A 23946-nucleotide genomic window follows, 5' to 3' on the forward strand; every position below is an offset into this window, starting at 1 on the left:
GCAACCAGAGGAGACGATCCCACATGTTTGTTTACTGATAAGCGCTCGTGTGGACAAAGGTCATATTAGCTCAAAACGAAAGATGTATTAATATGGATGTTTACTCAGAGTGTGTGATGAGGTCACGTGTGAAAACAGTAACACAATCCAATGTGTCCTGATAAAAAATAAAAGATTTTTGAAGTAACAAAAAAGTTTTTATTAAAACTGCAACACTGTCAAACTGTGGCTTGAACATTCGTTGTGTGTCAGTGGTGAAGCTGTGAATCTGATGCTGAGTGGAAGAGGATGGAACGAGTCCTGAATCCTCCAGGGTCCGACGACGTCTCAGGGACCAAATCTCATCAAAGACACATGTGGGTCAGAACCATAGACTGTATATAAAGGTCAGAACCTGTAGATGTCTGTCCAGCTGATCTCCAGAGTGATTCTTCTACAGCATGTCTCGGACTCCAGCAGCTTCTCGGACCATGCTGCTGTGGACGGATCTGTAAACCGTGAGAACCTCCTGGGCTGAAGGCCGCAGCCGGGGGTCCCTCTGCTTACACTGCTCGTGGATCTGAAACAGATGGAAGTGGACTAGATCTCCTCCGGGAACTCTCCCCATCAGGGACCACGTCACGTCAGGGATCTTCCAGATATCCGTCTTCTCGTCGTAGCCGGGCATGAGCTCGTCTGAAAATGGCGTCCCCTCGTCCGCGAAGGGCCAAAGCTGCTCCGGAGCCACGAAGTCCCCGGTGAGCTCCCGGTGGCCACACCTCACCAGCGAGCCTCGGGACCGGTCCACCTCCGGCAGTGCGTCCAGGTCGTTGACCACCAGGTGGAAGTCGCTGGTCAGCAGCAGCTGGGAGAGCGTCTTCTCCAGGCTGTTGGAGTCGCACATGACCCGCCGCCCGGCCGGGCCGGCGTGGAGGAAGTGGAGGACGGAGACGTAGTCCGTGGCCAGCCTCAGGCGTGTCTGCCACGTGTTGTGTTGCCGGTGCTGCTCTTGTGCAAAAACAGCGTCCAAGTCGAGCAAGGAGCCGAGCGGCTGGTACTCTGTGACCAGGGTGTGGTCTTCAGGGCAAAACCCCACCAGCTGCACCACCAGGGGGCCCTGCAGAGCCTGGAGCATGGACAGGCCGTGGAGGAAATCCTCCAGGTAGTCCAGAGAGGACAGGTGGGACAGCGCCACCTTCTGGGTTCTCCACTCAGCCAGAAAGACCTGAGGACAGCAGAGTGGACGCCGAGGTGAGTGATGGAGACATGAAGCTGCTCTGGAACATCAACATCATTTAACCATCATGTACCTTCTTCACGGCTCCCTGGCCAATCAGCTTCAGCCTGCGGACCTCTGCTCTGATCTGTGGACACGTGAGCCACGGCGTGCAGTTCTTCATCAGCACCATCTTAAAGTGTCGAGGCAAGCAGCCTCCACCAGAGGGCGCCAGCAGCTCATCGGTCTGATACACTGACTCCAGGTAGAGGGAGATCAAGACGTTGCTCACGAGCAAGGCAGCGAGGCACACGGCCGCCACTGGAGCGCCGTGGGAGAGGGCGGAGCTACTGCTGCGTCCCATGATGCTCTGCACGGGAAACACAAAGCAAAGCTGTCAGAGAACATGGAGGCGGAGCTTAAAGCTCCACTGTGTAACGTCCATGGAGCGACAGCGCCCTCTGCAGACAGACACCGGGACAGAGCCAAACAACTACGTATCAATCCTTTTATACATTTTAGATATTTTCTATAGTGTCACTAAAGTTGGTCGCTGATGATACAGACTCATCAGCCAATCAGAGCGCAGGACTGGGTGAAGGTTCACGTGGTCGAGCGCCTGTCGTTCATCGCACACGACTCTACGAACTCTCGACTACAAGACAAGTAGCTGCAACTTGTCTTTAACTCCTCAAACCCATTCCGGTGTTTTTATCCCACTAATGCCTGATGGTGCAAATACTACACATAACATGAAGGTATTGGAAGCACTCTGCTGTCATCTAGTGGTCGGAGTGGAGAATACATACTAGCCCCTTGGTACCTTGCAGCAAAGTTATTTTGAGATATTAAGCTGTATTTGAAATACTGTGATGATGGAACAACAATGATTTTACAGAAACATATGTTGTTATTCAATTTCAAGCAAAAGCAGCATCAATAATAATAATCTACATACCAGAGACTGGAAAGTTTGTTAAATCACGGTTATGCCCCATTATGCCTAATGTCGCTAATTTGCCTCATACATATATATTATATCTATTGTTTATGCTATATTGAAATAAACAATCTCCACTTAATTTAGCATCTGTATGACAGCCAAAAACACAAATAATATTTTTTTATATAATTGGAAATTAATTCAGGCAATAAGGGGTTAAGGGACGTTTGTCGTCATGGTAACAGTCACATAGTTTCCTGAGGGAGGGGGTCTTCACGTGTGGCCGCAGGGGGCGCTGCAGCTCAGTGACAGTTACATGATGTTCTTGTTAATACATTACATTAATATATATAATACATTAAGAGAAGTGAAGGGAGTTCCTCTGCACGTGACCCAGCTGCTACCGCCGCACCGCTTTGAGAAGAAGAAGAAGAAGAAGATCAAAGGCTTCTAACTTCTCTCCAGTCTCGTCTGATGTTCACCGCCAATCAACAACACGGAACACCACGTGACCTCCGTCAGAGACACTCACCGACGTCTCTGCGCGACCACCGGTTCACATGGCAACGACACCCGGAGACACCGCGTCACAACACCTGTCCTCTGCTAGCATCAGGTTAGCATGAGCTCCGTTAGCCTCCGGAACCATGTCCGGAACTACAACGCACTTTCCGGTCAGCTCTTACACAATAAAAGCTCGGGTAAGAGGAGCCGAAGAAGTTGATAAAATAAGATGTTTCATTTCCGCTTCCTCCAGCAGTAAAGTGCTCAGTATACGCGCCTTCACACAGGAAACGGGAAATAACGGGTTTATTCACATCCGGTATTAGATTGAGTATAAACAGAAAACACGCTTCCACGCATTTTAATAAATATTAGTGTTTTTGAAGAGCGGATATATGGGTGGTATAACCCTTTACTTTGAAAGGCGGAAGTGTGGCTGTAGCTACGTGCTAGCGCTGTGGTTAGCCCGTCAGTCTGACACACACACACACACACACACACACACAGAGACACACACACACACACACACGGACACACACACGGACGGACCTGCTGCGGGGAACAGGTACAGCTTCTTCTCTTTCAAACGTTCACTTTTACTTTTCACGTTAACATCCGCTTCACTTCCGTCGTGAGGAAGCTGTGACGTCGTGTTTGAACCTGTCAACAGGATGCTAGGTTAGCGCGTGAGCTTCCGACCAGCAGGTTCCACCGAAGCTACGTCACAGCTGCTTCCTGCAGGTGACACGTTGTTTACATGTTGTTCACATGTTGTTCACATGTTGTTCACATGTCGTGCGGCTGTTTGCTCTGCGTCAGGTGAAGATGAAGATGAGGAGGAGGATGATGAGGATGAGGCTCATTTCCTGTTGTGACATGTGTGTGTGTGTGTGTGTGAAGTGTGTCCGTACGGAACTAAGATGAGAACACACTGACCACTGGGGACTGATACACGATAAATAGTGTTAATTCCCCTGGTGTGTGTGTCTGTGTGTGTCTGTCTGTGTGTGTGTGTCTGTGTGTCTGTGTGTGTGTTGCTGTGAACCAGCTGTTGCTGCTCATATCAACGTGATGCAGATGAGGCGTCATGTCTGAGGCGTGTGTGTGTGTGTGTGTGTGTGCGTGTGATACGTGCTGTGGGCCATGGGAGGGACGAGCCTTGTTTCCATAGTTTCACCCATCGTCTCCTCAGAGGGTTGTGATGTCACAGCTGCTGCTCCTCCTCCTCCTCCTCCTCCTCCTCCTCCTCCTCCTCCTCCTCCTCCTCCTCCTCCTCCTCCTCCTCCTCCTCTCCCTCCTCCTCCTCTTCCTCCTCCTCCTCCTCTTCCTCCTCCTCCTCCTCCTCCTCCTCCTCCTCTCCCTCCTCCTCCTTCTCCCTCCTCCTCCTCCTCCTCCTTTCCCTCTCCCTCCTCCTCCTCTTCCTCCTCCTCTCCCTCCTCCTCCTCCTCCTCTTCCTCCTCCTCCTCCTCCTCCTCCTCCTCCTCTCCCTCCTCCTCTTCCTCCTCTCCCTCCTCCTCTCCCTCCTCCTCCTCCTCTTCCTCCTCCTCCTCTTCCTCTCTCTTGTTTTAACTGTTGAGCGATGAGTCACCAGCTCAGCATCTCCATGATTCTTCGTGTGTGAGGTAATGACGTTTGGTTTGTTGACCGTCACACCTCGGGTTGATTCCTCCGGTTGTGTTAGACTTGTGTTGTTTGTGTTGCAGTGGGTTCATAAGGATATCAGACTTGTGTTGTTTGTGTTGCAGTGGGTTCATAAGGATGTTAGACTTGTGTTGTTTGTGTTGCAGTGGGTTCATAAGGATATCAGACTTGTGTTGTTTGTGTTGCAGTGGGTTCATAAGGATGTTAGACTTGTGTTGTTTGTGTTGCAGTGGGCTCATAAGGATATCAGACTTGTGTTTATGATGTTTGCTGCGATGTCGTTAAGAGACTTTAAAGACGAGTTATTTCTGGATCAGATAACACGTCTCCACAGTGGTTGTGTGTTTCCATCTGTTTCTATCATTGTCGTCTTTATTTCCTCCACAAAACAGATTGTTGCATTGTGTGTGTTTGTTTGTCAGCAAGATTACTCAAAATCCACAGATTTCCAGTGGAGATGGTGGAAGGATGAGACCTGTGTGTGTGTCTGTCCTCGTGTGTGTGTGTCTGTCCTCGTGTGTGTTTGTCTGTCCTCGTGTTTGTGTGTCTGTCCTCGTGTTTGTGTGTCTGTCCTCGTGTTTGTGTGTCTGTCCTCGTGTTTGTTTGTTTGTCCTCGTGTTTGTGTGTCTGTCCTCGTGTTTGTGTGTCTGTCCTCGTGTTTGTGTGTCTGTCCTCGTGCTGGTTTGTTTGTCCTCGTGTTTGTCCGTTTGGCAGTTTGTGTGCCTGTCCTCGTGTTTGTGTGTCGGTCCTCGTGTTTGTGTGTCTGTCCTCGTGTTTGTGTGTCGGTCCACGTGTTTGTGTGTCTGTCCTGGTGTTTGTGTGTCTGTCCTTGTGTTTGTTTGTTTGTCCTCGTGTTTGTGTGTCTGTCCTTGTGTTTGTGTGTTTGTCCTCGTGTTTGTTTGTTTGTCCTCGTGTTTGTTTGTTTGTCCTCGTGTTTGTTTGTTTGTCCTCGTGTTTGTGTGTCGGTCCTCGTGTTTGTGTGTCTCTCCTTGTGTTTGTGTGTCTGTCCTCGTGTTTGTTTGTTTGTCCTCGTGTTTGTTTGTTTGTCCTCGTGTTTGTCCGTTTGGTAGTTTGTGTGTCTGTCCACGTGTTTGTGTGTCGGTCCTCGTGTTTGTGAGCCTGTCCTCGTGTTTGTGTGTCGGTCCTCGTGTTTGTGTGTCTCTCCTTGTGTTTGTGTGTCTGTCCTCGTGTTTGTTTGTTTGTCCTCGTGTTTGTCCGTTTGGTAGTTTGTGTGTCTGTCCTCGTGTTTGTGAGCCTGTCCTCGTGTTTGTGTGTCGGTCCTCGTGTTTGTGTGCCTGTCCTCGTGTTTGTGTGTCTGTCATCGTGTTTGTGTGTCTGTCCTCGTGCTTGTGTGTCTGTCCTGGTGTTTGTGTGCCTGTCCTCTTGCTTGTGTGTCTGTCCTGGTGTTTGTGAGCCTGTCCTCGTGTTTGTGTGCCTGTCCTCGTGTTTGTGTGTCTGTCCTGGTGTTTGTGTGTCTGTCGTCGTGTTTGTGTGTCTCTCCTTGTGTTTGTGTGTCTCTCCTCCTGTTTGTGTGCCTGTCCTCCTGTTTGTGTGCCTGTCCTGGTGTTTGTGTGTCTGTCCTTGTGCTTGTGTCTCTGTCCTCTTGCTTGTGTGTCTGTCCTGGTGTTTGTTTGTTTGTCCTCGTGTTTGTGTGCCTGTCCTTGTGTTTGTGTGTCTGTCCTTGTGTTTGTGTGTCTGTCCTGGTGTTTGTGTGTCTGTCCTGGTGTTTGTGTGTCTGTCCTGGTGTTTGTCTGGTTGGTAGTTTGTGTGCCTGTCCTCGTGTTTGTGTGTCTGTCCTGGTGTTTGTGTGTCTGTCCTGGTGTTTGTGTGTCTCTCCTTGTGTTTGTGTGTCTCTCCTCCTGTTTGTGTGCCTGTCCTCCTGTTTGTGTGCCTGTCCTGGTGTTTGTGTGTCTGTCCTTGTGCTTGTGTCTCTGTCCTCTTGCTTGTGTGTCTGTCCTCGTGTTTGTTTGTTTGTCCTCGTGTTTGTGTGCCTGTCCTTGTGTTTGTGTGTCTGTCCTGGTGTTTGTCTGTCTGTCCTGGTGTTTGTCTGTCTGTCCTGGTGTTTGTGTGTCTGTCCTGGTGTTTGTGTGTCTGTCCTGGTGTTTGTCTGGTTGGTAGTTTGTCAGCAGGATAACTACGGAATGAGTTTGTATTACTTGTGCTTGTTCATTGTGTTGGTTATTGTTGCTGACCTGTGAGGACAGGAGGATACGACTCTGATTGTCGAGTTGTGTGTTGTGTTGGTTTTGATGAAGACAAATCTTTTAGATGTATCACTGTATCTTCACACGGACCTTCACCTGTGATCACGAGCTGTGGGAAAGCAGAACGAGATCATGAATAATAAGAAGCCTTCACAGAAGCTGTTGTGTTGGACTCTGTGTGTGTGTTGTGTCTCTTTTTAACACACTTGTTGTTTCCAGACTCTGGAACATCTCAGCTGCTGGAGGAGTCGAGTGTGAGCAGAGACCCGACATGTTAGAGGAGTGAGGTCGAGCCGGGTCCTTCACCTCCCTCACATCCCTCCTCCTCCTCCTCCTCCTCCTCCTCCTCCTCCTCCACCGGAGCAAGGACCCCAGGTGTGAACCCCTCGTGCAGCCCCCCCCCCGGTGCTGACCCCCCCAGGCGTGATGGGAGTCCGTGTCCTCTGTGTCCTGCTGCTGACGCTCATCTGTCACAGCCGCGGCCTGGAAATACAGAAACCCCCCCGCTACTGGTCCAAAAGGTAAGATTCCCTCCACTGAACAGACCTGAGTTCATCAAATGTAGTTTTATTAATTATTACATGTTTGATCTTAGTTATTCACACAATTTGACACAAGGCCTCAGATTCACCTCTTCAGGCTCATAGCAGCCGGTATATTTGAATACAATAAAATACAATACAAATGAATAAAATAAAAAATATTGAGGTAGAAAGAATCAAAACAGAAACACAAGATAAATAGGTAGATAAGGTGCAGTGGCAAGATGATGGTAATAGTACTGATGATATGATGGTAATGTTATTGTTAGACAGTATATAAAAATAGTACAGTATATATAGTATATAATATAACATAATATATATTTATATATGATAGTAATTATACCAATATAATAGCAGTATATAGTAATAATGGCAGCAACAGTATATATAATAATAATAGTAAATATAATAATAATAATAACATGTACACATGTATAAATATGTGTATATAGACTTATATATACAGAGAATATACAGAGAGTATGATATAATATGATATATAGTAGAGGTATAAATATAAGTATTTGACTATACAATAGATAATATAATATACTATGAGTGTAAGAATATGTAGACAGAGTGTGCAAAAGACAATATTATTGTATAAAATGATATATAATATCAATATGGTTTATATGAACACATATCACATATGATGTGTAGTAAGTGTATATGGAGTGTTGTACATGACCTCTGGATGAACCGTCCTGTACCTGTGATCCTCTCCCAGGTCTCAGGAGAACATCGTGTCTGATCCCAGCGACTGTGCGTCCCGGCCCAAGCAGCCGCCGGCCATCACCGACCTGCACGACTTCTCTGTGGACATCCGGATGCCGGGTGTGACCCCGGCCAGGGTGAGTGTGACCCTGAAGCGTCCTGCTGAGGATCCGTGTCCTTCATGCTTTAGTACAGGAAGAGGCTGTGAGGTTGATGTCAGCTCACAGCTCGAGCTCTGAGTTAATAAAGAAGCTGGACTACAAACAGTCCCCATGTTTGTAGTCCAGCTCTTCTACAGCAGCTTCTGTTAGAGTCCAGTGAACCTGTCCTCCTCTCAACCAAAGGAAAACTGAATATATTCATTAGAGTTGATCCATCGATTCACTCAGATATTATGTATTGATGAAGTGGAAACCTTGATAAACACACGGAGGCGGTGACTGAGAGACTGAACTCACACAGAACCGTTATATTTTACTTTCTTTTCGTGAGTCGATATAAACGTAAGTGACTGTGGAAAATGAGCGTAAGATATTGTTTCATATTGATCTCAAACTGAATCGTATCAAAACGTATGGAGGCAGATTTACATCCTATTTTTGTCCAAAGAAATTATGTCATCTTGATGAAATGGTTGATTTACACAAATAGTTTTTATTTCCTCAGCCACAGCGAAAGTTATTTTCCAGTCGAAATTACACACATATTCAAACTTATATATTTGTGCCTTTAAATATTCGTCTATGAATACTAAGAATACAAAAATGTCTTTGTTCTCCCGTGTTTCAGCCGGACACGTACCTGTGCATGGCCTTTCCTGTGCCAACGAGTCGGGATGCATATATTGGTGAGTGTATCTTTGAAATGTTTCTATTTGACAGATGAACATGCTAAGTACATGTACAACATACAACATGTAGAAGTATTCGAGCCAGAAGAGACGAGGATCAGTGCTTGAACATCTCCTGTTGGACAAAGCACCTTCAGAACGTCTCTGGACTCTGAAGGATCTGAGACACCGTCCAGCGGAGACACACACAGCTGCAGGTCATTAACCACAGTGCTTCTCTCCCTCAGTGGACTTCGTCCCTCATGCCAGGATGGACACTGTCCATCACATGCTGCTGTTCGGCTGTCAGACTCCCGTCTCCAGCAGCAGCTACTGGTGAACATCTCACTTCAGTTCCTCACTCTCTCATGACTGTAACAGCAGCAGGTGTTTGTGTTCTGCTGTGGTTCTCTGTGTTTTCATAAACAACTAGTAACCTGGTTTGTGTCCGTGCTGTGTTCAGGGACTGTGGCAGCGTCCAGGGCACGTGTGAGGACGAAGCCTCCATCATGTACGCCTGGGCCCGGAACGCACCCCCCACCAAACTGCCCAAAGGTTTGTCTCATGTGATCTGTTGGTTCTGGTTTCACGTTGTAATTTAGGGACTAAAGAATCTTGTCTGGCATACTGTACGTCCTGAGTCTACCTATACTTGACTCTGATTGGTTTGAAGACGGCGTCTGACGTGGGTGTGTTGTCAGTTGGGGGGTGGGGGGGGGTGGTGGTCCTTCTGTTTGAATGGAGGACATGAAGGTCTTAGTGAATCCTCTCTCTCTGGGGTTTCATGTCTTCACTGATCTCGGCTCTTCTTTCTGATTCCTCAGACGTTGGTTTTAAAGTCGGACGCAGTTCAGGGATGTCGTACTTTGTGCTGCAGATCCACTACGGAGACGTCGCTGCTTTCAGGGGTGAGTTTCAAACGGAAGTTCAAGTTCTGACGTTGACGTTTCACAGGGGAGATTCTACGTGTTTGAGGAGATCCACTGTAAACGCACCAGTTTATTATAAAGTCAATCAAACCTGCGTCATGAACTTCGTACCAAACCGGTTTGAGGATCTACTTTATTAATCTCTCATCTGACTCCATCCTGTTACGAAACTCTTTCCAGCCACAGATCTAGTTCCCTGATTATCATCTATAATTGCGGTGACTTTACAGTTTGTTTCTGTCCTGCAGATCATCACAGAGACTGCTCAGGACTCTCTTTGAGAATGACCTCCAAGCCGTGAGTGTTTCCACCTTCCTCCTGAGATCTGCATGAAAAGCTCTGACTGCTGAAAGTGAAAGTTTGAATCGGAGCCGCTCGGGGTTCATCTTGTTTTCACTGAGCAACAGAAACCATGTATGAGGCTGAATCTCTGCCCCCCCCCCCCTCCGTGTGCACTTCTCCCAGGCAGCCGTTCATCGCAGGGATCTACCTGCTCATGGCCGTGGACACCGTCATCCTGCCTGGAAAGAGAGGTGGGATCTTCAATGGTTCCTACTTTCAAAGTTGTCAGGGTCAACGACTTCATCTTCATGTTTTTCAAGCTTGATTATTCCATTGCTTATCTTCCAGATATCGTGAATAACTTTAATATAATAACTTTGAAGTGGCAGCTGGCTTATCTAACACATAACCTGCTTCGGTGCACCTGATGAATCCTCTTCTGTGGAACCTGAAACTTCCTGTTACCAAGCAACAGGAGTTCAGGGTCAAGGAAGCTGAGCCAAAGACCCAATAAGCATGTTCCTTGTGATTTGAGGGTTAGGGTTATTCACAGTAGGAGAAACAAGGCACACACTTTGGCTTCACTTTCAGGAGCCACCATGTCGGCCATCTTTATTTTCAGTCTGCACATTTAAAAACTGCTGTCGTAACTTTTCATTTCCTTTTGTTAGTTACGAATGCAGACGTGGCGTGTGACTACTCTTCATATCCCATCTACCCGTTTGCCTTCCGGACGCACACACATCGCCTCGGTGAGTCACAGCCGAGCGGCGACTCCATCCAGAGCAGCTTCGTCTCGTTAGCTTCTATATCAACGGGATGTTTCTGTTGCAGGTAAAGTGGTCAGCGGCTACAGGATCCGGAACGGGAAGTGGAGCCTGATTGGACGACAGTCCCCACAGTTACCACAGGTACATTATCACGTAACCATGGGTAACCATGTGATTCCCTCTCCTCATTTCCTGTCTGCTTCTGTTTCACGTCATATAATAACCCACTGTTTGCTGTTGCCTGGACCTTGTGCTAGCAGCTCTTAGCTTAGCTTAGCACAGTGACTATAAACTCGTCAGGCTCCGTCTGTAGATGAAACAGCTACGAGCATCTTTTAAAGTTTCATATCTCATTTGTTTTATTCATAAAAACCACAGTCAGAGGTTTTGTGTAAAGAACAGAGACCCAGGACACACAGGCTGTTCTCTCTCTGCAGTGAATGTGATTTCTCTCCAGGCTTTTTATCGAGCCAACGCGGAGGTGGACGTGAAGTACGGAGACACCGTCGCTGCCAGATGTGTTTTCACTGGTGAGGGCAGAACCTCCAAAACCTTCATCGGGTGAGTCCTGCTCTACGAACAGTTTGAAAACATCTTGATGAGAATTCTGGGAAATCTCGATGCTTGTGAAAGAATAAAGTCAGATGTTGTCCCCAAAAAAGACTATTTAATTTGTACTGTTGCTGAGAAAGAAAGATTGAGAATGATGAGAGGTCACGTTAGATGTGAAGCTGCTCTCCTGAAAGTTCTACAGAATCCACTTAACTCCTCCCACCCCTGAGGGGTCACACAGGGGAGGAGCTGGGGCTGTGACTTCCTGCAGGAGGACGTTACAGTTCCAGAGAACCAGCGATAATCTGTAGACATGTATTCACCCACATGTACTTCTCTGTTTGCGATGCAGAGGCACCTCTGATGATGAGATGTGTAACTTCTACATGATGTTCTACATGGAAAGCAAACATGCGATCCCCTACATGAGCTGCATGGAGACGGGCTCCAAGGATCTGTTTCAACACATCCCAGCTGAGGCCAATGTTCCCATCGCTGTGGATCCAGATCACTCAATGATGCATATGGGGAAATCAGCAGGTACGAACGCTGACCCCTGACCCCTGACCCCTGACCCATCAAACACACTTCATCTAATGAAGCATTATATACACATTATGAATCTCTCCTTGTCTTCTTCAGATGATCTAGAGGACAGATCTGTGACGGATGCAAACCCAGCAGAGCAGACTCTGGATCAGGGTGAGTTCAAAGGTCACCAGGACGACTGGGTTCAACAACTACACTGGTCTTTAGAGTCAATAAAATAATGTCGTGTTTTGTTATTTACCTGGTACATAGTGGGCGAGTATAAATTCTGTTGGATTCACTGATGCTACTTGTGATTGTCAAGTTTTGCTGAAGCAAACCTAGTCATGGCACAGATATAAGTTACAAGAGCCACAAGTAAGAATGTAGAGGCAGAAAACCATGGCCTCAGATTCAGAGGTCAAACCGCCCCATCGCATGCTGGGTGTTAGGCTCAGAGGAGCCTGAACCGGACTCACAGGATCCCTGAGGAGCTGCAAACCTGCTGGAACGAGTTGGACTAGAACATGAACACAACTACTCCTGGTTCTAGAGGACTGTGTCCCGTTCTCCTGCAGGATCGGAACAAGGACGGTTCTCAAGATCTTGGAGCTGGAGTTCAACAAGGACACTTCCAACTGGTCTTTCCATGGTCCAAGGGCAGAGCTTCCAAACATGGGGCTGGTTACTTTCACAGTCCAGACACTAGTCCTGCTCCAGCAACATCTCACTCACATCTGTGGGTTTCAAAACTGAGTTACAGTTTCCAGGCATCGGTCTCCAAGGATCCACAGGGACGTCCTTGACTTTGTCCAGGGTGAATCCAAGAGGACTCCACTCAACGAAGCTCTTTGCTCTGAAGATGGCTGGTCCGATCTTTATCTCTTCACATGCTTTGTACACGGAGGTTTCCTGGTGGTGATGAAGAGAGAGGGCGGCAGCTTGGTGCACAGATTCCACTGTGCTCAGTCCACTGGGTGAGATGTCCTCACCAGGCCGGGAGGACGGGATCTGCAACACAACCGGTCTGTTGACCCACATGACCCAGCTGGGGTTCACTGTGAAATCTGAAGTGATCCCTAGTTCCATCTATCGTTAGTTGGGTCCGGGTGGAGGAGGAGGAGGAGGAGGAGGAACATCTGGAATGCATCAGCTCTGCAGAGTCCTCTATGTCTCGCAGCATCCGAAACACTAACACTAAAGTGGTTGATGGACAAAAACGATATATTGTGCGTTATCTTTTCTACATCGTGTCCTAACCAACCGCTGCTCCAGCCTTCCTAACAACACCAGGGCCTCTGCTGTGTGTAGACAGACTTTCCTCCTGTTCCTTGTCCTTTATTTCCACTCTTTTCTGTCCTCCTCTGTGTGTCTGTGCAGGTGTCCTCTATTCTCTTATGTCCGAGCTGCTAGGCCAGAGTAACGACATAGTTCAGGTCGATCAGTCCGACCCCAGCGAGCTGCAGAGAGCCCAGGCCGAGCTGGTGGCTCAGATCGATAGTTTAATGCAGGAGAAAGACCTGGGCTCTCCCAGGGCTTCACTAGCCTTCCACAGCAGGGACGACCCGGTCCTGCTGAGGGACCGAGTCCACAGGTTCCACCAGCTTGAGGCCACGGCCCCGAGGAGCCAGCTGGGAGCTGGAGGACAAGGTGGGTCCTGGATCATGTCTTCATGTTGTTGTCTGTGGTGCTGAACAGATTCCTGTTTGTCTCTGGACATCCTTCATTTCTGCATGAAAGCAAAGCAACTCCAACCAGAGAGGAATCGTTTCTCTCTCTCTCTGTTTCATCCTTTGTTTCCTGATTTCTGTCGCCTCTCTGCTCGCCTCTCCCCCCCCCACCCACCCTCAGTCTGAATGTCTGATAATCATTCATCTTCTCCATGGAAACAGAAACACATGTTTGCTCTGGCGTCAGTGCAGTGACTTGATTGTTTAAATAAGGTTTATTATAAACAGATTCATGTTTATATCCTTGAAGTCCAGCGACTGTTCCTCATGTGTTTCCCTGATCATCACCTCAGTGTTTCATGAAGGTTTGAGTCCTTTGAGCCTTGTTTACATTACTGCTAACACTTCCTCTTGGCTGCAGACAAGTGTGACGCACATGTGTTGCATCACACTTGTGCGTGCACGTCCTTGTGCGTTTGCACCAGAGCAGAAACCAGGCGATAGTTATCAAGATCAGAACCTTGACAAGGATGTTCACTGATGTCCACACACGACGACTCCTCTGAGTTCACATGACGAACAAAGTCAAAAGTCCTCCTGGGATTTCCAAGAAGAAATCAAGTCCATGAACCTGCTGCTACAAACCTGGATAAACCTGGATTCATGAAGATTGTCTCCACAAACCACAACAAGAGCAGAGGAGTTCTTCAGAAGAAAAGTGAAATGCTCTTTAGCAGAGAGAGGAACTTAGAGAAACCACTTCCTCACCCGGTGGTCAACCCTCGTCCGTCTCCTCTTCCTCTTTCCAGTCAAAGACAAAACTGCATTTCTGTCTCAAGTCGTCTGAACCCACGTGACCTGGATCCTCGGCTGAATAATCTGATAATGATATAGTAAATATGATCACATGAAGACTGTGTTAATATTTCAGTACAACACAGTGGATTCAAACCACGGAGTCACTGACAGGCTAGTGCCGTCCAATGGGGGCAGGTGGGCGTGTCCCCGAGCTCTCAGTCAGAATCTATAGTAATGCACCAGTTTTTGTGGTGTGTGTTCATGTTAACTCACTGAAACGTGTTGTGTGTCTGTGTGTGTGTGTGTGTGTGTAGATCATCTGGAGCTTGTGTCGCCGTGGCCTCAGAGTTCTCTGCAGCTCGGCCAGGTGTCGGGACTCGCCCTGGACTCAGACTCTAATCTGGTGATCTTCCACCGAGGAGACCACCGCTGGGGGGCGGAGTGAGTCCTCTGTCTTCTGTGGACACACGTCCTCTGTCTGTCCATTACACAGAATAACCTTTTGTGTGTATTTCATATTTGTGGTTCATCTCCACATTGTTTCTCCAGCTCAGCGGCCATCTGTAGAGACGTTAGCAGTTTGCTAGAACAAAATTACAACCAGTTAAAATCGCTGGTTTAAGAATAGCTCTTCTTATTATTGGACTCTTCTCCCTCCACAGACAGTGAGGAGATACCGAGCAGGAAGCTTCTCTGATGAATGTTCTCACACATCGTCTCCCTTCTTCTTCAGCTCCTTCAGCAGCCAGGCCAGATACCAGCAGAGGTCCCTGGGTCCCATCCAGCAGTCCACCATCCTGGTGGTGGATCCAGGCAAAGGCAACATCCTGAAGGCTTCAGGCAGAAACATGTGCGTCACTCTTCTAGTCTTTGTGATGAGTGTTGCACTAATATCACCTGAATGTCTCTAACAAAGTGAACAAACACACGAGCATGAGGCTCAGAGAGGTTCAACTAGGGTTGCAAAGGGGCGGAAAGTTAAGCTCGGGAATTTGGGGAATTTTGAAAAAAAAAAAAGATACACAAATTAAACGCTGAGCAATAAAAACATCATTCAAAACTCTATTTTAAAGATGTATGGAACGTTGAGTTTCAACCCTCCACTGGTCATTCTTCCATCACATGCACAGATAACTCCCAGCATGCTTCACTCTACAGCAGGGCTACTGAGGCCTGCTGTAGAGTGAAGGACTAGTCAGGTAAGTTTCCATGATATTACTGGGAAAATATATTAGCATGCTGATTGAGGATTGTTCATCTGTTCATCTAGACTATTTCCATTCATTTATCCATCAATTGTAAAATATGTTTACAGACGATTCCAATTGTTTGGCTAACTATTTATATCTCTGGCATTGCATTAGTGTTTTTTTACAAACTTTGTTCTCATCTTATTCTACAGAACAATGCCACGTGCACTCTCTCATGTGTGGAGACATTTCACCTCATCCAATGTAGAAGGAAAGGCTGTGTACATTTGCAAATACTGTGCAAAGACCTATGTTAAGAATGACACAACGATGCAGAAGCATATAGTCAAGTGCCCAAAGTTTCCTCAGGGCTCAAATCAGACTATGACACAACAAAATGTTTATATTTATGTCTGTATATGACAAGGTTAATACAGTTAGTATAAATCACCCACAACATTTCCAGTTAATTCCCGTATATTCCCGTTAATTCCCATGGAAAGTTTCCAACTTTGAATATTCCCGGAATTTTGCAACCCTAGGTTCAACCACACAATGTGTTTCATAAAGCTGAAAACAAACAGACCGGTTAGAAACCATAACCTCTCTCCTCACAGGACGTTGATCATAAACCACAGAGATAAAGCTTGTTCCTCTCGGTAAGAGAGGTCATGTTTTAAAGTTTGACAGCTCTTCTGCAAACCTTTGGTCCAATTAACCAATCACCGGGAGGAGAGACATCTGAGGGCACGGAGGTCACCAGAGACGACCTTGTGTTGTTTCTGTGGGACATCGTGATCGGAGTGAAAACCCATAACGGTGCATCTGTGTGATTTTGCAGGTTTTATCTTCCTCATGGAATAACGACCGACAAAGAGAATAACTACTGGGTCACTGACGTGGCTCTTCACCAGGTGAGATGCTCCTCAGGTTTCCCTCTCAACTGTCTAATATCCTCAGGTCTTCTTGAAAATAGAATCTATAAATAATTCTTCAACTCTATCAAATACTCAATTTAGAATTCATAACAGACTGAGGTTTAATAAACACGTGTTCTCTGTGCTCATCAGGTGTTGAAGGTGAGTGGAGACGGTGGAGACAGGACGCTGCTGACGATAGGAGAAGCTTTCCAACCAGGAAGTGACAGCAGACACTTCTGCCAGCCCACTGACGTCGCTGTGGACACGGACACTGGAAACATCTTCGTGTCTGACGGATACTGTAACTTCAGGATCCTGAAGTTCTCCGCTGACGGCAAATACCTGTCAGAGTGGGGCGCAGGTAGAAGCTCCCTCGTTCTCTAAAGATGTTTTTAGACTGAAGTCTGCACGGGTTCCTCACACGTTCCTCACACGTTCCTCACATGTTCCTCACATGCTCCTCACATGCTCCTCACATGTTCCTGACATGTTCCTGACATGTTCCTCACACGTTCCTCACACGTTCCTCACATGTTCCTCACATGCTCCTCACATGCTCCTCACATGTTCCTCACATGTTCCTCACATGTTCCTCACATGTTCCTGACATGTTCCTCACACGTTCCTCACACGTTCCTCACATGTTCCTCACATGTTCCTCACTGGTTCCTCACTGGTTCCTCACTGGTTCCTCACTTGTTCCTCACATGTTCCTCACTGGTTCCTCACTGGTTCCTCACTGGTTCCTCACTGGTTCCTGACGTGTTCCTCACTGGTTCCTCATTGGTTCCTGATATGTTCCTCACTGGTTCCTCACTGGTTCCTCACTGGTTCCTCACGTGTTCCTCACGTGTTCCTCACTTGTTCCTCACTGGTTCCTCACTGGTTCCTCACTGGTTCCTCACATGTTCCTCACATCTTCCTCACGTGTTCCTCACATGTTCCTCACGTGTTCCTGACATGTTCCTCACGTGTTCCTCAATTGTTCCTCACTTGTTCCTCACGTGTTCCTGACATGTTCCTCACGTGTTCCTCACATGTTCCTCACTGGTTCCTCACTTGTTCCTCACGTGTTCCTCACGTGTTCCTCACGTGTTCCTCACATGTTCCTCACTTGTTCCTCACTTGTTCCTCACTGGTTCCTCACTGGTTCCTTACTGGTTCCTCACATGTTCCTCACTGGTTCCTGACATGTTCCTCACTGGTTCCTGACATGTTCCTCACTGGTTCCTCACATGTTCCTCACGTGTTCCTCACGTGTTCCTCACTTCTTCCTCACTGGTTCCTCACTTGTTCCTCACTAGTTCCTCACATCTTCCTCACGTGTTCCTCACGTGTTCCTCACGTGTTCCTGACATGTTCCTCACGTGTTCCTCACATGTTCCTCACGTGTTCCTCAATTGTTCCTCACTTGTTCCTCACTTGGTCCTCACGTGTTCCTCACATGTTCCTCACTTGTTCCTCACGTGTTCCTCACTTGTTCCTCACGTGTTCCTCACATGTTCCTCACATGTTCCTCAATTGTTCCTCACTTGTTCCTCACTTGGTCCTCACGTGTTCCTCACATTTTCCTCACATGTTCCTCACATGTTCCTCACATGTTCCTCACATGTTCCTCACATGTTCCTGTCCCAACAACCTGCTGCTGCTTCACAAACACTAACTACACAACACGTCAAGAAAACAGCTAAAGACGACAACAAGATAGATTTATTTTTGAAAAGTGTCCATTTTGTTGTGTTGTTTTGTGTGATAATTAGTGTTGTGATGAGAACCCTGCTCCATCCAGTTGTGTGTTGCTTCCCTGTGTGAAGGCTCGTCCGACCGGAGGAGGCGTGTGGCGTTCCGGGTTCCTCACAGCCTGGCGTTCCTCCCGGACCGGAGGGAGCTGTGTGTGGCCGACAGAGAGAACGGACGGATCCAGTGTTTCATCGCTGAGACAGGAGAGTTCGTGAAGGAGATCAAGAAGGAGGAGTTCGGGGGGGAAGTGTTCGCCATCAACTACAGTCCTGCAGGAGGTGAGTGTGAACCAGATGATGCTCAGTACCGCTTCCTGGATTTAAACATCTGCTCACATGAAATGTTGCATTCTTTTCCTTTTCATTCCCTCTTTTTTCTGAATTAGAAGATGAAAGGGTCGATGCAGCGATTCGATAAGTTGAGCTCAGTTTATTCATCGTAGTTTTGTTCTGCTTTAATCTGCAATGAGCTCGGCGAGAAGGGCGGAGCCCCGAGCGCAACTCAAGATGCTGCTGAATTGCATGATGGGAAATGTTAGATCCTGTGTGTGTGTGTGTGTGTGTGTGTGTGTGTGTGTGTGTGTGTGTGTGTGTGTGTGTGTGTGTGTGTGTGTGTGTGTGTGTGTGTGTGTGTGTGTGTGTGTGTGTGTGTGTGTGTGTGTGTGTGTGTGTGTGTGTGTTTGTGTGTAGATGGATTGATCTTTGCAGTAAATGGGAAGTCTCCGTATCGCTCGGCTCCACTCAGAGGGTTTGTCATAAATTATTCAACCAAGGACATTTTGGACACGTTCAGCCCGAAGACAGAGGTACACACACACACACACACACACACACACACACACTTATGTGTCACACTTGAGTTTTGGATTAAACTTTGTTCTTCTTCCTTTGCAGGAGTTCCTGATGCCTCATGACATCGTTGCAACACGGGACGGAGGCGTGTTCGTTGGAGACGCAGGAAGTGATTCAGTCTTCAAGTTCACCAGCGAGAGTAAGTTCAGCTCCATCCATCCATCCATCCATCCATCCATCCATCCATCCATCCATCCATCCATCCATCCATCCATCCATCCATCCATCCATCCATCCATCCATCCATCCATCCATCCATCCATCCATCCATCCATCCATCCATCCATCCATCCATCCATCCATCCATCTATCTTCATAGTCCTCTTATGGGCGGGGCTTGTGGACCTCCCTCTCCTCAGCCATGTGTTCCTGGTTGATCCCGAGGTGTTTCCCGGGCCTGATGGGATATGTAGTCCTTCCAGCAGGTTCTGGGTCTCCTCCCAGAGGGGGCGTGTCCTCCACCTCCCGTGTGGACGTGAAGCAGCAGCGGTTCTACTCGCTCTTTAAGTCTGAGAATGATCTCATCACTTGTTGTTTTACTGAATAATAAAATAATTCTTCGTTCCACAGAGTTCCACCGCTCAGTGAAGAAAGCTGGCATCGAGGTCCAGGAGCTTGAAGGTGAGTGTTGAACACTGAGGCTGCAGATGATGGAACTTGATGTTGTTTCGTGGTCTAACTCGGAGACACACCTGCTGTTAACTACGCGTTTTAGGATAACTTCAATACTATATGTCAAGTAGTCCTGCTGCATCATAGTGGAGAATACTGCTGGTGTTTTTCACCATAGTACATCAGCAAGTGTGTGAACAACTACGTCGTGAACAACTACGTTCACGACGTAGTTGTTCACGTAAACTTCTTAAAGTCTTTAAACAGCAAGAACGTCTCCGGCCTCAGAGCAGAGACGCACCTGTCCGTCCGTCCCATCTCGTGAACATTTGAGATATAGTGTTTAGTAAAAACATTGGAACTGATTTTGATTTGGGAGGTCAAAGGTCAGGGTGACCTTACATGTAACTGAACTGGTTTGGGGGGGAGATCATTGTAATTATTTTCCAGAACTATATTTGTGGGACACGTGTTGCCGTGACGACCGGCTGTCATCATATATGAGATGTTGATGAGATCATATGTTTTCACCAGAGAACAAGAGAACAGTTTATCTCTGATCACTTCTGTCTTCACACTCAACACATCTACACACACACTTCTCTCTGGTCTTCACACTCAACACATCTACACACACACTTCTCTCTGGTCTTCACACTCAACACAACATCTACACACACACTTCTCTCTGGTCTTCACACCAGCTCCCAGTGGCAGGTGGGATCTCAGGTGAGCTCACGTCGTCAGGAGCAAGTGAGACGAGTGATCTGAAGTGTTCTCACGTGTGCTTCCTGGAAGATGAAGATTTCCTTTTATTGAGAGTGACAACAAACCCAGCTGTGGTTGTGTGTCTGCACTGGGAAACACAACACAACTGAAACCACGGTAACCAAAGCTCTCCTCTCCGTGTAGAAATGGAGACGTTTGTCCAGACGAAGCTGAGACCTGAACCCAACACGCTGAAGACCATGGTCGTCAAGGAGAAGCAAACCGTCGCTCAGGAGCCTCAAGAGCAGAAAGGGACGGAGGAGGAGGAGAAGAAGAAGAGTGTGGTGAAGACAAAGAGAGGAGAGGGGGTTCTCCCGGCCGTCATCACCACGCTGCTGCTGGTCCCGCTGCTGCTCGTCATCTCCACCGGGGTCTTCATCTGCTGGAGGAGGAACCGTACGTACCAGATGAAACCAGTGAAGAGACCTTGAGGTTCTTCTCTTGAAACCAGTGGAATGTTCACATCTGCTCTGATGTTTGTTCTTCATCTGCTGAACATCTACAGATCCTGGTGAAGTGAAGGGCGAACCCAGCTCCGTGGGGGGGATCCTGGGGAGAATACGAGGTAGGTCAGGCCTGAGTCCAGAACCAGAACCATGATGTGACCGAGGAGCTGTTGTAACCACCGTGGCCCCTCCCTCCGCTGCTGTTTCCGCAGGTAGAGCCGTCGGCGGTCTGAACCTCGGGAACTTCTTTGCGTCTCATAAAGGTTACAGCCGCCAGGGCTTCGACCAGCTGAGCACGGAGGGCAGCGACCAGGAGCGGAACGGCGAGGACAGCAGCGACTCGGAGACCGAGGAGTACTCCGCCCTGCCGCCGCCCGGGACCTCCTCCTAGACGCCACCGCACCCCCGCCTTCTGCTTACGATGCCAAGATGTCTGTTATTCATCAAGTGTAACTGTTGTGTTAGCTGCCAATCTTATTGTTTATATATTTAAATCTATATACTGTAAATACAGATACTTTGACATGATTTAGATTATTTAATATAATTTATCTGTGATCTCGATAAAGTTCACACACGTCACAAACGTTTTTTTTTTTTTCCCCAAATCAAACACACAGAAGTTGAAATGATGAGAACAATCAGATTCAGCCTTAAAACCACTGATGGATCATTTTGTCTTTTTTATTCGCGCAGTTAAAAAGAGAAGTTTAGTTTTTTGGAAACGGTGCAAACTGATCTGAGCCCAAACCGTAGGGTCTCTGTTTCCATGGTGACACTGACCAGCACAAGCAGCGTTGACCTGTAACTCAGGTCAACACCATGTTACTGAGCAACAGCGCCCCCTGCAGCCACATGTGGTTCACTGCTTCCTGAACCTGAAGCTGGAACAAATCCACCAAACTGCTCAGAATCCTTCATGTTTCATCAGTTTCCAGAGAACAGACGCTCAGGGAGAGAAGGAGGAAACGATCCTTGTTCACACTCACACTTCAGACTCACTCTAACCAAGCTGCTGGCTTCACAGTGTTACTCCTGCAGGGGGCGCTCACAGTCCGAGCTCCAGCTGCTTGTGTTGGTCACTGTTGATTTCTCAGAGTTTGAGTCAGAACGACTCATTTCAGTTTGTGATCATTTAAACAGGATCAGACTCAGAATGAGAGGAGACACAGGAACAGAACCTCCACACGTCTCCTCTGGTAGAGACGCTTCACTCGCCCTCATTTCACACGCTCACTGGTCCACGGCTTTCATCCGGAACATTTCATCTGTCATTTTTGTGCCTTTTCACGTCCATATTTTGCCTTTTTTCAGCACCTGCCATCACCAACGTGTCGTGGGCTTAAAACCTGCTGCTGGTCGAGCTTCTCTCTTCCATCAGAGAGGAGAGAGAGAGGGAGGGGGAGGGAGGGGGAGGGGTAGAGAGGGAGGGAGGGAGGGGGAGACAGGGAGAGAGAGGGAGGGGGAGACAGAGAGAGAGGGAGGGAGAGAGAGAGAGGGGGAGGGAGGGGGAGACAGAGAGAGAGGGAGGGAGAGAGAGAGGGAGAGGAAGAGAGAGGGAGAGGAAGAGGAAGAGAGAGGAAGAGGGAGAGAGAGAGAGGGAGGGAGGGAGGGAGAGGATGAGAGAGGAAGAGAGAGAGAGGGGGAGGGGGAGAGAGAGAGAGAGGGAGGGATAGAGAGAGAGGGGGAGGGAGGGAGGGGGAGAGGGTGAGAGAGAGAGGGAGGGGAGAGAGAGGGAGAGAGAGAGAGAGGGAGGGGAAGAGAGGGAGGGAGAGAGAGAGAGAGGGAGGGAGAGGGTGAGAGAGAGAGGGAGGAGAGAGAGAGAGGGAGGAAGAGAGAGAGAGTGAGAGGGAGGGAGAGAGAGGGAGGGAGGGAGGGATGGGAGGGAGAGGAAGAGGGAGGGAGAGGAAGGGAGAGGGAGGGAGTGAGAGGGAGAGAGAGAGAACTGTATCTGTTTGCACAGGAAACTTCACACGACATAAAATGATAGTTTTTAGTTTTAATAAATCACAAGTTCCAGTTTTAAACTTCAGCTCCACTCATCCAACATTAAGGAGTAAAACAATTCTGAAACCGATATATCACCAAAAACATATAATTATGTTCTTATCAAATAATTACGACAAAAAAATGTTACTGAGGTTTGATATTTTTCTTTGTTAAAAAATGCACAAAACAACCAATGTTATAGAATTTGACTTCAGATACTGACGCAATGAGTCAGATTAATATGTGGAGCTCTGCTTTATAATCATTCTGTACTTTCAAAGTTCAAAGTTTGTAAAATGCTTGAGATACAATTTGAATTTATTAATGAGTCACTGTTACTAAATTATTATTTGTAAGTAGAATAAAAAGAAAACCTGGAAAATGGAGGGAAAGATATGTTCAGTCACCCCCTGCAGGTCGTCAGAGAAAGTGCACGAGTCACAGAAACGAGTGTAAAATGCAGATCAATATTTAGTTCATCAGATGATTCACTTCTTCGTCTTCCTCCGTCTTCTCAGGTTTCTTTTCTTCCGCTCGTTTCATCTCTTCACTTTGAGTGAATGCTTTCCAGCAGCATGCCATAGAAACGCATTTCAGATGTCGCAGTCGAACGTGGGCTATATGATATTTATTATTGTAAAACACTGGTTTTGCTGCAAGATACTATTTTCAGTAACTATGTTATTTGTGTAATAAAGTGTCTGCAAAGCATCGTGGTGACGACTTTTCATTTCTGCTGTGTCGTCACTTTCAAACCTTCCATCGTTTTACTCCTTTCACTTTGGTTTGGTTGAGAAATGTAATAATTAATTAAGAGTTCCCTTATTACAGTAATGAACCACATTAAACACGATTCAGATGAAAGCCTCCTGATGGGCTGGGTGTTTGGATGTGGCTCGTCTCCATGGCGACTGAGTGAGCGGGCTGACATCACCGGTGCTGATGGGATTAATGGTAATAAGCTGCTTTATGTTGAGAATAGAATGAATAAGAAGTGGAGCAGACGGCTGATCGACCTCGTTCTCTCCTGACGCACTCGGACCAAAGGTACGCCTTCTCTTTCTCTGTGGGAATATTAATATTCAGATTTTTAACAAACAACATGTAAACAACAGTAAATTAGTAATCTGACACCGGACTCTGATTTGTTCTCAATGTTTTTTATTATTATTAAGAAGCAAATCAGAGAATGGTGAACTTCCTTCCTTGGAAATCATTTGGTTTTTTAATGAAAAGCATTAATGGAATTTTTGAAAATATTGTAATTATTTACGGTTTATTTTGAAGGTATTTTGTTAAGTTTTGATGTTGATGTTGTGATGT

The 23946-nt window shown here is 47.3% G+C and overlaps 2 protein-coding genes across 2 annotated transcripts; one reads left to right on the plus strand and one right to left on the minus strand.

The window, feature by feature from the left end:
- Positions 1 to 175: 175 nt before the first annotated feature.
- Positions 176 to 2790, minus strand: pomk (protein O-mannose kinase). Its single transcript, XM_061070921.1, has 3 exons — positions 2671 to 2790; positions 1290 to 1565; positions 176 to 1204 (listed from the first exon to the last, which is right to left on the minus strand). The coding sequence occupies exons 2-3, from the start codon at positions 1557 to 1559 to the stop codon at positions 434 to 436; spliced, it is 1041 nt and encodes a 346-aa protein (XP_060926904.1). The 5' UTR covers positions 1560 to 1565; positions 2671 to 2790; the 3' UTR covers positions 176 to 433.
- A 4110-nt stretch (positions 2791 to 6900) lies between these two features.
- Positions 6901 to 22035, plus strand: pam (peptidylglycine alpha-amidating monooxygenase). The gene is made up of 24 exons (XM_061072044.1): positions 6901 to 7008; positions 7763 to 7886; positions 8539 to 8596; positions 8827 to 8914; positions 9042 to 9133; positions 9403 to 9486; positions 9756 to 9804; positions 9973 to 10040; positions 10461 to 10541; positions 10624 to 10700; positions 11017 to 11120; positions 11464 to 11651; positions 11754 to 11813; positions 14422 to 14548; positions 14841 to 14957; positions 16139 to 16211; positions 16368 to 16578; positions 18032 to 18235; positions 18647 to 18762; positions 18851 to 18947; positions 19379 to 19429; positions 20333 to 20584; positions 20694 to 20753; positions 20847 to 22035. Exons 1-24 carry the CDS (start codon positions 6914 to 6916, stop codon positions 21023 to 21025), a joined length of 2655 nt encoding a protein of 884 aa, XP_060928027.1. The 5' UTR covers positions 6901 to 6913; the 3' UTR covers positions 21026 to 22035.
- The last annotated feature ends 1911 nt before the right edge of the window (positions 22036 to 23946 follow it).

This window comes from Limanda limanda, chromosome 1, assembly GCF_963576545.1.
Source record: "Limanda limanda chromosome 1, fLimLim1.1, whole genome shotgun sequence".
Lineage (NCBI taxonomy): Eukaryota > Metazoa > Chordata > Actinopteri > Pleuronectiformes > Pleuronectidae > Limanda > Limanda limanda.